At 37.9% G+C, this 14,924-nt stretch overlaps 1 protein-coding gene across 10 annotated transcripts in view; it reads right to left on the reverse strand.

Moving 5' to 3' along the window:
• The window catches only part of USP9Y (ubiquitin specific peptidase 9 Y-linked), a 204,442-nt gene that overhangs the window by 95,746 nt on the left and 93,772 nt on the right, over positions 1–14,924 (reverse strand). For all 10 annotated transcript variants that reach the window (XM_055377209.2, XM_055377205.2, XM_063703409.1 and 7 more), the window contains 3 exons: positions 13,781–13,987; positions 12,525–12,661; positions 10,556–10,689 (listed from right to left, as the gene is read on the reverse strand). In XM_055377209.2, coding sequence (XP_055233184.1) covers positions 10,556–10,689; positions 12,525–12,661; positions 13,781–13,987 — 478 coding nt within the window. The remainder of the gene's footprint in view (positions 1–10,555; positions 10,690–12,524; positions 12,662–13,780; positions 13,988–14,924) is intronic.

Raw genomic sequence — 14,924 nt, forward strand, 5'->3', positions numbered from 1 at the left:
TACTTAATTGTAATATAGTGTACAATATGCATGAATATACAAAATATGTGTTAATCAGCTGTTTTGGTTATCATTAATACTTTCCAGTTAACAGTATGCTATTAGTAATTAAATTCTGAGGGAGTCAAAAGTTACACATGGATTTTCTGACTTTGTGGGGTGTTCCCTACAAAAGTTACACATGGATTTTCTGACTTTGTGGGGTGTCTGACTTTGTAGGGTGGCCCCTAACCCTGTGTTGTTCAAGGATCAATCACGTAACATCTTTCATAACCACAGTATATTTACCAGGTTTTAAGACTCCAACAAGACTGCTATCAGATCCATGGTGCATTTAGAAACTTAATGAAGTGTACCAATGTCATCACTTTATGCTTTCTTTTTTTTTTTTCTTTTTTTTTTTTTTTATTATACTTTAAGTTTTAGGGTACATGTGCACATTGTGCAGGTTAGTTACATATGTATACATGTGCCATGCTGGTGCGCTGCACCCACTAACTCGTCATCTAGCATTAGGTATATCTCCCAATGCTATCCCTCCCCCCTCCCCCCACCCCACAACAGTCCCCAGAGTGTGATATTCCCCTTCCTGTGTCCATGTGATCTCATTGTTCAATTCCCACCTATGAGTGAGAATATGCGGTGTTTGGTTTTTTGTTCTTGCGATAGTTTACTGAGAATGATGGTTTCCAATTTCATCCATGTCCATACAAAGGACATGAACTCATCATTTTTTATGGCTGCATAGTATTCCATGGTGTATATGTGCCACATTTTCTTAATCCACTCTATCATTGTTGGACATTTGGGTTGGTTCCAAGTCTTTGCTATTGTGAATAGTGCCGCAATAAACATACGCGTGCACGTGTCTTTATAGCAGCATGATTTATAGTCCTTTGGGTATATACCCAGTAATGGGATGGCTGGGTCAAATGGTATTTCTAGTTCTAGATCCCTGAGGAATCGCCACACTGACTTCCACAATGGTTGAACTAGTTTACAGTCCCACCAACAGTGTAAAAGTGTTCCTATTTCTCCACATCCTCTCCAGCACCTGTTGTTTCCTGACTTTTTAATGATTGTCATTCTAACTGGTGTGAGATGATATCTCATAGTGGTTTTGATTTGCATTTCTCTGATGGCCAGTGATGATGAGCATTTTTTCATGTGTTTTTTGGCTGCATAAATGTCTTCTTTTGAGAAGTGTCTGTTCATATCCTTCGCCCACTTTTTGATGGGGTTGTTTTTTTCTTGTAAATTTGTTTGAGTTCATTGTAGATTCTGGATATTAGCCCTTTGTCAGATGAGTAGGTTGCGAAAATTTTCTCCCATGTTGTAGGTTGCCTGTTCACTCTGATGGTAGTTTCTTTTGCTGTGCAGAAGCTCTTTAGTTTAATTAGATCCCATTTGTCAATTTTGGCTTTTGTTGCCATTGCTTTTGGTGTTTTGGACATGAAGTCCTTGCCCACGCCTATGTCCTGAATGGTAATGCCTAGGTTTTCTTCTAGGGTTTTTATGGTTTTAGGTCTAACGTTTAAATCTTTAATCCATCTTGAATTGATTTTTGTATAAGGTGTAAGGAAGGGATCCAGTTTCAGCTTTCTACATATGGCTAGCCAGTTTTCCCAGCACCATTTATTAAATAGGGAATCCTTTCCCCATTGCTTGTTTTTCTCAGGTTTGTCAAAGATCAGATAGTTGTAGGTATGCGGCGTTATTTCTGAGGGCTCTGTTCTGTTCCATTGATCTATATCTCTGTTTTGGTACCAGTACCATGCTGTTTTGGTTACTGCAGCCTTGTAGTATAGTTTGAAGTCAGGTAGTGTGATGCCTCCAGCTTTGTTCTTTTGGCTTAGGATTGACTTGGCAATGCGGGCTCTTTTTTGGTTCCATATGAACTTTAAAGTAGTTTTTTCCAATTCTGTGAAGAAAGTCATTGGTAGCTTGATGGGGATGGCATTGAATCTGTAAATTACCTTGGGCAGTATGGCCATTTTCACGATATTGATTCTTCCTACCCATGAGCATGGAATGTTCTTCCATTTGTTTGTATCCTCTTTTATTTCTTCGAGCAGTGGTTTGTAGTTCTCCTTGAAGAGGTCCTTCACATCCCTTGGAAGTTGGATTCCTAGGTATTTTATTCTCTTTGAAGCAATTGTGAATGGGAGTTCACTCATGATTTGGCTCTCTGTTTGTCTGTTGTTGGTGTATAAGAATGCTTGTGATTTTTGTACATTGATTTTGTATCCTGAGACTTTGCTTTACTTGCTTATCAGCTTAAGGAGATTTTGGGCTGAGACAATGGGGTTTTCTAGATAAACAATCATGTCGTCTGCAAACAGGGACAATTTGACTTCCTCTTTTCCTAATTGAATACCCTTTATTTCCTTCTCCTGCCTGATTGCCCTGGCCAGAACTTCCAACACTATGTTGAATAGGAGCGGTGAGAGAGGGCATCCCTGTCTTGTGCCAGTTTTCAAAGGGAATGCTTCCAGTTTCTGCCCATTCAGTATGATATTGGCTGTGGGTTTGTCATAGATAGCTCTTATTATTTTGAAATACGTCCCATCAATACCTAATTTATTGAGAGTTTTTAGCATGAAGGGTTGTTGAATTTTGTCAAAGGCTTTTTCTGCATCTATTGAGATAATCATGTGGTTTTTGTCTTTGGCTCTGTTTATATGCTGGATTACATTTATTGATTTGCGTATATTGAACCAGCCTTGCATCCCAGGGATGAAGCCCACTTGATCATGGTGGATAAGCTTTTTGATGTGCTGCTGGATTCGGTTTGCCAGTATTTTATTGAGGATTTTTGCATCAATGTTCATCAAGGATATTGGTCTAAAATTCTCTTTTTTGGTTGTGTCTCTGCTCGGCTTTGGTATCAGAATGATGCTGGCCTCATAAAATGAGTTAGGGAGGATTCCCTCTTTTTCTATTGATTGGAATAGTTTCAGAAGCAATGGTACCAGTTCCTCCTTGTACCTCTGGTAGAATTCGGCTGTGAATCCATCTGGTCCTGGACTCTTTTTGGTTGGTAAACTATTGATTATTGCTACAATTTCAGCTCCTGTTATTGGTCTATTCAGAGATTCAACTTCTTCCTGGTTTAGTCTTGGGAGAGTGTATGTGTCGAGGAATGTATCCATTTCTTCTAGATTTTCTAGTTTATTTGCGTAGAGGTGTTTGTAGTATTCTCTGATGGTAGTTTGTATTTCTGTGGGATCGGTGGTGATATCCCCTTTATCATTTTTTATTGTGTCTATTTGATTCTTCTCTCTTTTTTTCTTTATTAGTCTTGCTAGTGGTCTATCAATTTTGTTGATCCTTTCAAAAAACCAGCTCCTGGATTCATTGATTTTTTGAAGGGTTTTTTGTGTCTCTATTTCCTTCAGTTCTGCTCTGATTTTAGTTATTTCTTGCCTTCTGCTAGCTTTTGAATGTGTTTGCTCTTGCTTTTCTAGTTCTTTTAATTGTGATGTTAGGGTGTCAATTTTGGATCTTTCCTGCTTTCTCTTGTGGGCATTTAGTGCTATAAATTTCCCTCTACACACTGCTTTGAATGCATCCCAGAGATTCTGGTATGTTGTGTCTTTGTTCTCACTGGTTCCAAAGAACATCTTTATTTCTGCCTTCATTTCGTTATGAACCCAGTAGTCATTCAGGAGCAGGTTGTTCAGTTTCCATGCAGTTGAGCGGCTTTGAGTGAGATTTTTAATCCTGAGTTCTAGTTTGATTGCACTGTGGTCTGAGAGACAGTTTGTTATAATTTCTGTTCTTTTACATTTGCTGAGGAGAGCTTTACTTCCAACTATGTGGTCAATTTTGGAATAGGTGTGGTGTGGTGCTGAAAAAAATGTATATTCTGTTGATTTGGGGTGGAGAGTTCTGTAGATGTCTATTAGGTCCGCTTGGTGCAGAGCTGAGTTCAATTCCTGGGTATCCTTGTTGACTTTCTGTCTCGTTGATCTGTCTAATGTTGACAGTGGGGTGTTAAAGTCTCCCATTATTAATGTGTGGGAGTCTAAGTCTCTTTGTACGTCACTCAGGACTTGCTTTATGAATCTGGGTGCTCCTGTATTGGGTGCATATATATTTAGGATAGTTAGCTCCTCTTGTTGAATTGATCCCTTTACCATTATGTAATGGCCTTCTTTGTCTCTTTTGATCTTTGTTGGTTTAAAGTCTGTTTTATCAGAGACTAGGATTGCAACCCCTGCCTTTTTTTGTTTTCCATTTGCTTGGTAGATCTTCCTCCATCCTTTTATTTTGAGCCTATGTGTGTCTCTGCACGTGAGATGGGTTTCCTGAATACAGCACACTGATGGGTCTTGACTCTTTATCCAACTTGCCAGTCTGTGTCTTTTAATTGGAGCATTTAGTCCATTTACATTTAAAGTCAATATTGTTATGTGTGAATTTGATCCTGTCATTATGATGTTAGCTGGTGATTTTGCTCATTAGTTGATGTAGTTTCTTTCTAGTCTCGATGGTCTTTACATTTTGGCATGATTTTGCAGCGGCTGGTACCGGTTGTTCCTTTCCATGTTTAGCGCTTCCTTCAGGAGCTCTTTTAGGGCAGGCCTGGTGGTGACAAAATCTCTCAGCATTTGCTTGTCTGTAAAGTATTTTATTCCTCCTTCACTTATGAAGCTTAGTTTGGCTGGATATGAAATTCTGGGTTGAAAATTCTTTTCTTTAAGAATGTTGAATATTGGCCCCCACTCTCTTCTGGCTTGTAGGGTTTCTGCCGAGAAATCCGCTGTTAGTCTGATGGGCTTCCCTTTGAGGGTAACCCGACCTTTCTCTCTGGCTGCCCTTAACATTTTTTCCTTCATTTCAACTTTGGTGAATCTGACAATTATGTGTCTTGGAGTTGCTCTTCTCGAGGAGTATCTTTGTGGCGTTCTCTGTATTTCCTGAATCTGAATGTTGGCCTGCCTTGCTAGACTGGGGAAGTTCTCCCGGATAATATCCTGCAGAGTGTTTTCCAACTTGGTTCCATTCTCCCCATCACTTTCAAGTACACCAATCAGACGTAGATTTGGTCTTTTCACATAGTCCCATACTTCTTGGAGGCTTTGCTCATTTCTTTTTATTCTTTTTTCTCTAGACTTCCCTTCTCGCTTCATTTCATTCATTTCATCTTCCATTGCTGATACCCTTTCTTCCGGTTGATCGCATCGGCTCCTGAGGCTTCTGCATTCTTCACGTAGTTCTCGAGCCTTGGTTTTCAGCTCCATCAGCTCCTTTAAGCACTTCTCTGTATTGGTTATTCTAGTTATACATTCGTCTAAATTTTTTTCAAAGTTTTCAACTTCTTTGCCTTTGGTTTGAATGTCCTCCCGTAGCTCAGAGTAATTTGATGGTCTGAAGCCTTCTTCTCTCAGCTCGTCAAAATCATTCTCCATCCAGCTTTGTTCCGTTGCTGGTGAGGAACTGTGTTCCTTTGGAGGAGGAGAGGTGCTCTGCGTTTTAGAGTTTCCAGTTTTTCTGTTCTGTTTTTTCCCCATCTTTGTGGTTTTATCTACTTTTGGTCTTTGATGATGGTGATGTACAGATGGGTTTTCGGTGTGGATGTCCTTTCTGTTTGTTAGTTTTCCTTCAAACTGCAACTTCAAACCCTCAACTGCAGGTCTGTTGGAATACCCTGTCGTGTGAGGTGTCAGTGTGCCCCTGCTGGGGGGTGCCTCCCAGTTAGGCTGCTCGGGGGTCAGGGGTCAGGGAACCACTTGAGGAGGCAGTCTGCCCGTTCTCAGATCTCCAGCTGCGTGCTGGGAGAACCACTGCTCTCTTCAAAGCTGTCAGACTGGGACATTTAAGTCTGCAGAGGTTACTGCTGTCTTTTTGTCTGTGCCCTGCCCCCAGAGGTGGAGCCTACAGAGGCAGGCAAGCCTCCTTGAGCTGTGGTGGGCTCCACCCAGTTCGAGCTTCCCGGCTTTGTTTACCTAAGCAAGCCTGGGCAATGGCGGGCGCCCCTCCCCCAGCCTCGCTGCCGCCTTGCAGTTTGATCTCAGACTGCTGCACTAGCAATCAGCGAGATTCCGTGGGCGTAGGACCCTCCGAGTCAGGTGTGGGATATAGTCTCGTGGTGCGCTGTTTTTTAAGCCGGTCTGAAAAGCGCAATATTCGAGTGGGAGTGACCCGATTTTCCAGGTGCGTCCGTCACCCCTTTCTTTGACTTGGAAAGGGAACTCCCTGACCCCTTGCGCTTCCCAGGTGAGGCAATGCCTCGCCCTGCTTCGGCTCGCGCACGGTGCGTGCACCCACTGGCCTGCGCCCACTGTCTGGCACTCCCTAGTGAGATGAACCTGGTACCTCAGATGGAAATGCAGAAATCACCCATCTTCTGTGTCGCTCACGCTGGGAGCTGTAGACCGGAGCTGTTCCTATTCGGCCATCTTGGCTCCTCCCTATGCTTTCTTTTCTGCAAGTCTAGAATAAAACTCTGGCTCATATACTACAAGTAGCTTTCTTTTACCTAAAGTTTCCTTTTATCTTTTCTGTGTTTCTTTATTTTAACCATTTTAAAGAATAAAGCCACTTACACCACTCAATTTGCATTCTGTATTTTCTATAGATTCAGGTTTTGCAATGATTTGAACAAAATACCCCAAAAATATCCTATGTTCATTTCACATATTATCAGAAGCCACGTCAGTGTGTCCTTTATTAATTATGTTTTAGATCACTTATTTAAGGTGTTTCTGCCACATTTCTCCACTGAAAAGTTAGTATTTTTCTCTTTGTATAAACTTCTGGGAGGATACTTTGACACTGAGTCAGTAATCTGTTTCTTATTAGACTTTCAGCTACTTCTTTTATCATCTGTTGTTTTTTCCTATGTTTTTAGTTGGCATTGTTCTCCATTTATTTTAATCAACATAAAGGACTCATATTGTAAAGCAGTTATGTCATAAGTATAATTATTTTGATGCCCAAATTGTCACAGATTTGACTACTGAGAGGCAAATCCTATGTCTTTTTGATATGTCAATATGATTTTCTAAAAACTTTTTACAATTTCTGGCACAGTAGGATGTTTAAAGTTCATCCTGTACTTTCCAGTACAAAGCCTACATTGTCAAAGGGATATAAACTTCATGAAATTAATCACTTTAGTTCAAAATATTTTTTAGATCAGAAGAACCCACACTGAAGATTTAATAGTACTTCATAGCTGGCATGCGAAAATGAGGTAAGGACAGGCACAGTAGCTCACATCTGTAATCCCAGCACTTTGGGAGGCCAAGGCAGGCAGATTACTTGAGGCCAGGAGTTCAAGACCAGCCTTACCAACAGGATGAAACTTTGTCTCTAATAAAAATACAAAAATTAGCCAGGCATGGTGGCTCATTCCTCTAATCTCAGCTACTTGGGAGGCTGAGACAGGAGAATCACCTGAACCTGGGAGGCAGAAACTGTAGTGAGCAGAGATCATACTGCTGCACTGCAGCCTGGGTCAGACAGTAGGAACCTGTCTCAAAAAAAAAAAAAAAAAAAAAACCCACAAAGAAAATGAAGTAGAATTAGTGACTGAATCAAAGCCAGATTCTGCATTAAGCACTGATATTGTTGCTGAGTGACACTTGTGAAGACACTTTTTTCCTGCGGCAACTTGTCCCCAAAAGAATCAAGTGTCATAATGAAAGTAGAAAGAACACAAGACGTTTAAATGACAATTCTTAGAAAAAGACATTTTCTTGAACAGTAATGTGCCCTGTAATTAGTGTAAATCCTACAAATTTTATTCAGAAATCAGGAAAAATGACATATAATACTCGTGTAAGTAAATCATCACAAATACCATCCTTTCAATGAGATAAACAAAGTGGTTGATAGTTTGTTGATGCACATAAAGTTTTTGAAAAATGTCATTCAGGAAGTATTCCTGGCTAAATTCAAGTAGTGAGACAAGGGCACTCATTTTTGCCATAAGTAAAATTTTAATGTTACTTTGTTATCTAAAATAACATCAAATTAGCTGACCATGCCACTGGCGAAATGTTTTTACAAAAATAAACAACTAGTAGTATCGTATATAGTCAGAATACAGACTAATGAAATGATTATCAGAAACTAAGAAAACATTAGTAAACTGTAAGAACTTCAAATCTATTGGCATATTACATCTTATGCTTGAAGAAATTTCTAAGATGCAATCACCATAGTTTTTGTTGGTATTGGTTTATATAATCATAATCATATAAAAGTTTTAGTGAGAGAAATTGTGTCCCTATATTTAAGAACAAACTGACATTATTCAGCAACATTACTCAGAATGAGCAATATTACTCAGAAATGGAAAATATTAAAGGTAAATGATTAGTTCTAGAAAACATAATCAATGAATTCAGGGGACTGTATAATTACAGAAAGTGTTCAAGCATGTGCTGTATACAGGTAACATTCTGGCAAATACTATGTTCTAGAAAGTATTAACTCATTTATAAAGTAGGTATATACTACTGTTATTCTTGTTTCACAAATTTGGTAAATCTTAATCACAGAAGACTTAAGTACTTTGCAAGTCACTCAGTTGGAGGTAGGTTCAACTATATAAACTATATAAATCTAATTGTGTATTTAACTATATAAACTTTACAGTAGTTTAACTATAAAGCCTACATTCCAACTTCAATTTTATAAACAAATAATATGAACATGAGAATGTGGAATTTCTTCATTTCTTGACTCATGATCATAAGACATCAGTCAAGAACTCAACTAGAATTTGAACAAATAAACAGAGCACCCTAGTGAGGCTGGAATGCACCTGTGCCTTTCCTCTTGACTGAATTGGAAATTAGGCCTTCAATTGTTGACGATAACATTACAATTACAGACAAAACCACCCAAAATGAATAAAATTATCATTGGAGTTAAGTATCTAGTTGTGATCACTTTTGGGGAGGGTCTTCATTGGCCTCTGGGAGGGCCTTTGTACCTTCAAGAAGGTACAAGCAAGGCTTCAGGTGATACAGAATTTAAGAGAACGATATGCAAATTTTATGTTGCTTTCACTGGTTTTAGCTGCTCTTCATAAAGAAAGGGGCCAGCAAGGTTGGTTACATGCCTATATGGGCTTGCCTGTCCTACCACTTTTGCCTTTGAGCTTCTGAACCTGACTGGCAGGATTGAAATGCATGCAGCATCTGATGCTCAGATTGCTTTTATAGTTCTACAACAAGGGTAAAAAGAGTGGGTAAAATGTGAGAGGAACAGAAGCCAATGAAATAATTAGAGGTAACTGGGAGTTACTTAAGTTTTCTATTATTTTATGTGACTTTAAAAGGAAGCATTAAGCAAAAACTTGAGGATTTTTACAAACTCAACCATACCGAGACTCTACTATGCTTTTCAAACAGTTAATAATACAAATATCCACATTTTCAACATATATGATTGAATTCCACAGACACTAATGTAGCATACCAATTAAGCAGCAATTTCAGTTCAACATTATGATAAATCTTGGCTTCAACATTGGACAATAAAAGTTTTTCTCCTCTATAATCATAAAAATTGGGCCTGTGAAGTGGTTGATTTGGGACACAGACGTTTTATGAACTTTTGGGGAAAGGTGCATACAACTATACATGTAGAAAGACTACTGTGTGCTCCAGCACACAAAATGTATTAAAACTGTTAAGAGTACAAATAACATTCAAATTAACCTTCAACATGCCAAGATAGATCTCCATATAGCATATACTAAAAGACTGTTGAGAAGTATAATACAAGAAACAGTTTTAAAATATTTCATAGTCTAAGAACCAACAACACATCTAGTGATAACAAATCCAATGAATTTCTAATAAGCTCTTTAAACAATGGATAACAATATTTCAGAATTATTAAGAACTATAATATATGTAATAACAGAATCAGGCAAAATTAATAACAAATTAAGCTGGGCATGGTGGCTCAGCCTGTAATCCCAGCACTCTGGGAGGCCAAGGCAGGAGGAACACTTGAGCCCATGAGTTCAAGATCAGCCTGGTCAACATGGCGAAACCCTGTCTCAGCTAAAAATATGAAACAGCAGGGCATAGTGGTGGGTGCCTGTGGTCCTAGCTACTCAGGAGACTGAGGTGGGAGGATCACTTGGGCCAGAGAAGCAGATACTGCAATGAACTGAGACTGTACCACTGCACTTTGGCCTGGGCCACAGAGTGAGACTCCGTTCCCCTCAAAAAAAGAGCAAAAGCGTAATGACTTGAGTACACACTAAAGAGACCCAAGAGAATTATAACCTACCATAGATACAAACAGGCAGAGCTCCCAGGTATGAAAGAAAAGATACCAAGAAGAAGGATGAGTAAGTAGACATGCATTTAATAAAGACACTGGGAAAGGTGGCCTAGAGTTTAGGTTGCCTAAGATTTGGGATACCAAGTAGATCATATTCCTTAAGTGAATGCAATATGAAGTATAAATCCACTTCTATTTTTTCTCATTCAAAAATAAATGTTGTCATTTCTTAGGTTATTAACATTTAGAGCAAAACAAAATTGATTCCCCATAGTTAATTTTAGCTTATCATACATACCTCCAGCATACAATCTGATGCTATTCATGTAGGTTGCAAGGTTTTCTGCTACCAAAGTAACTAAAGCATGATTTTGTTGAAGCTGGTTGATTAAATCATGGCGATAAAATATGTGGGGACTTCGCTGAGTTTGACTGAAATAAGAAGAACTTAACAGTATAATAAAGCACATGAAAATTGCTATAATTAAGAGTTTACAGAAGCTAAATTCTAGCTACTACTTTAAAATTTTTTAATGCTATACATTCTTAACAAAATATGGTCAATATCCTCCCCTTAACAAAATATCAAACCCTGTAAAAAATATAATCCATGCCTCCAACCAAATATCCATTTCAGTATTCCTATTTAAAAATAAAAAGTATCTATCAGTATCAAAGCACATGTGTTGCATCATGAAGAATATCAGACATCCAGGTACATTCCGGAACAATGAGTTCACACCCTTTTACCTGGGGTTATCACAAAAAATACATAGTTCTCTTTTCCTTCCTATTTTGTCATTATTGACGAAACCAATCAACTCACAATCATTACTAATCTACTGGTAATGAGGTCACCAGTCTTAAGAAAGTATATGTACTGCATCTATCTATAGTAAATAGATAAGTCTGATAAAAGACAAACGATATATATAGAGAAATAATCAAAATGTGTCCTTCATAAGTTTTTTTTCCACTGTTTATTCCCATGAAACTTTCAAATTTCCTGTAATATTTCCAACATTAGAAAAATAGAGTCAAAAGTCAACTTGAAAAAAAATCACAAAATACAGATGGCATTTTAAGCTTCTATCAACACAAAAACTCTCTTTGGGGCATAATTATATCAATCTAAGCTATAAAGCATCTTGATAAATCGTCATCTGATACGCAAGACAAATGTCCATACACCATGAGACAATCTTTTTTTTTTTTTTGAGACAGAGTTTCACCCAGGTTGCCCAGGCTGGAATACAAGGGTGCAATTTCTGCTCACTGCAACCTCAGCCTCCCAGGTTCAAGCAATTCTCCTGCCTCAGCCTCCCAAGTAGCCGGGACTATAAGCGCCTGTCACCACGCCCAGCTAATTTCTTGTATTTTTAGTAGAGACGGGGTTTCACCATGTTGGTGAGGCTGCTCTTGAACTCCTGACCTCAAGTCATCCACCTGCCTCAGCCTCCCAAAGTGCTAGGATTACAGGCATGAGCCGCAGCACCCATGAGAGAATCTTCCTAAGATTACAGCTAGTTAGATAAGCCTGGAGTTCATCACTGGGAATCCTAACTGCACTGAGAATTTTCTTCAACTAACACAGGTTTCTCCATGTTATTTTTCCTTTTATTTCATTAATTTTCAATATGTTACAATAAAATAAAATAAATAATTTAAATAACCACAATTTAACATATAACACCAAACATTTAAAATTAAAGAAAATCTAGCTAAAATAATTATGAGTAAAAAAATCTTTAAACAGTCTTGTCATGTTTTATAATTTAAATCACTTTGTAGTCTAATTTTTAAAACTCAAGAAAGAGGTGTTCCCCCCACAAATGTTAAAAATGTTAGATTAAATCAATTAAATAAATAACAAATACTATTTGTAACTACAAGGAATATTGAGCCAAGACAGAGTTAACAGTGGAAAGGATAGAGTAAAATGAGGAGTAAGATAAATACAACACATGGCATACTATCTGATACATCTGCTGGAAGTCAGAGACAATTCTGAACTAAGACCTGAAAGGCGGTAATGTCGCTATTATACTTAATTGCTATTTAGTATTGGATATATCACTTACCTATCTGTGTCATAAAATACAAAGAAGTTGAATATCATCAAGGATCCTTATTTTGTTGTAAACAAACTCTTAGAAATTTCTTGTTTTCCCACCATGGTTTTCTTTCTTTAAAATTTGCTTTCATATACCATTTCCAACATAATATACAGATAAAAATAAGAAAATTCTCTATTAAAAAAGTCTTACCTCAAATTTTGAGGTGCTTCACCAAACAAACTACAAATTTCTCTTATTTGTTTCAGAGCAGGAATTACCCACTTGTCATTTGTGCGAAGTTCTTCTATAAAGTGATCTATCCACTGGATCTTCTGTGCATCTCGATCCTTATACATGAAAAAAATTTATACTGTAAGTGGATCAATACTCAATGTAATTCTACCTTCAAAATTATTTTGAGACTTACAAAATAGGAAACCTTCTAAACTTAGCATCACCAAATTTATGATGTAATTGTAAAAGAGTTCAGTCAAACAAAATGCTCTAAATATATTATTTTGAAGTTATAAAGAGAACACCAAAATGTAAGGCGCTACTATAAATTTAATGTTCCATGATTCAGAAATATCTGTACCAAGACACAGTTCCCAAATACCAGCACATTTACAGTTAGTATGATTTTAAAACATTTGTCTGAATGGTGGCTACTGCATTTCATTGAGTTTTGTGAAGTTTTAATACTTAAAATTTGTAGCATAAGGCACATCGGTTAAACATTGGGAAGCTGTTGTGATTTGCTGATAGGGAAGCCAACATATTCTGTTAATCTTACTAACTTCTTACTAGCAAATAAAATGTAATTACCCTTATACCTCTAAAGTCACTTACTGCTTTTAAATCTTTATGATCTGTATTAGCACTACATATTTAGTTACAATATGAATACAATATGTTCTACCTATTAACATCTTTGTCTCAGTGAGGCAAAAATGCTTAGTGAATGAGATATAAAATCTGGCTGGAAAACCCAAGGGTGGAGAATGGGTAGCCAGGCTTATACGACAATAGTATGCCAATTCCTCAAGATTACTTTAGAAATAAAAAACGGCAGGCCGGGTGCAGTGGCTGACGCCTGTAATCCCAGCACTTTGTGGGGCTGAGGTGGGTGGATCATGAAGTCAGGAGGTCGATACAATCCTGGCTAACACGGTGAAACCCCGTCTCTACTAAAAATACAAAAAATTAGCCAGGTGTGGTGGCGGGCGCCTGTAGTCCCAGCTACTGGGGAGGCTGAGGCAGGAGAATGGCATGAACCCGAGAGGCGGAGCTTGCAGTAAGCCGAGACTGCGCCACCGCACTTCAGCCTGGGCCACAGAGTGAGACTCTGTCTCAAAAGTAAATAAATAAATAAATAAAATGATAGAAGAAACTGGAATCATCTTGTAACTAAGTTATCCTGCCTGTGAAGGAAAGTCAGAAAACTGAACAAAGAAACACTCCCATACCTGGGAACAACTATAATCTAGTATTTTTATGTGGGCACTAAGAGCAAGGTCCATGATGTCTACAGGCACATCATCACTATGAGCCAGGTTCCAAAGAAGGTTCAACACTTTGTGTGCCATCACACCATCTTTATCATCTTCTGCAAGACGGCGTATCAACTCAAGGAGCTTTTCACGTTGCTTTTTACTTGCATTTGTCCAACTTGCCTAAAGAAAGTATTTAAATGATATAAATACCACAAAATTTATTACATTTGTTTACATTAAGTAACCACTGCTTTAAGTCTTTGAATAAACCACATTCATCACATACACACATGCGTGCGCGCACACACACACACACACACCCCAAGAGCATATCTGAACAAAGGTGTTAGTAGAGGAAACAAAATAGTACTCGCGAGACAAAGTAATTGCAAATCCAGGAAAAACAGCCTCTATTTCCAATATAAACTTTGTTACTTTTAACTTGAAAATTATGTAATTAAAAAATAACAAAGGATACCTGACACAAAAATGCTGTTATACATAAAGAGAGCAGATGACTAAGTAATCTACATTAAACATTTTACAACAAAAAGCAAACATGAGGTGAAAAATGTTTATTAGAAATTATGTTACAGACCAAAAAATCCAAACAGAAACCTCCAACTTACAAAGAAATGATGAACAAATGCTGTCTACATGTAGGAGATAAAATGCTCACTGGAAAGAACTAACATCATTTTGATTTGTGAAGGTAAAACAGATGTTTCATTATTCTTCCCATTAAATACAACCCGAACTCCTGGACATTATACATAACACGAACTTTAGAGTCTGAAAAGAATAGGGAAGAAAATAGTCCCTGAAAAGTAAAGAGAAGAATGTAGACCTCACAGAGACTTCTAAATATAAGGAACAAGAAGGTAGTGAATTCCCAGAATTTTCTTTTATTTCATATATTCCAGATTTGAAGCTAAAAGATCTAGCAACCTGCCAACATTAGTAGGTGCAGATAAGAAAAGCACCCTCCCTCCCCACAGCCACCCCTATAACCTATGGATCAGGAAACATGCAAATTGAAAACTTAGAAAATAAATGTCCTACTCCAAGCAAAAACTATAGAAAGAACTATGACTCACTCCCCATGCATACCACAAAA

The sequence above is a fragment of the Gorilla gorilla genome, chromosome Y (genome assembly GCF_029281585.2).
Source record: "Gorilla gorilla gorilla isolate KB3781 chromosome Y, NHGRI_mGorGor1-v2.1_pri, whole genome shotgun sequence".
Lineage (NCBI taxonomy): Eukaryota > Metazoa > Chordata > Mammalia > Primates > Hominidae > Gorilla > Gorilla gorilla.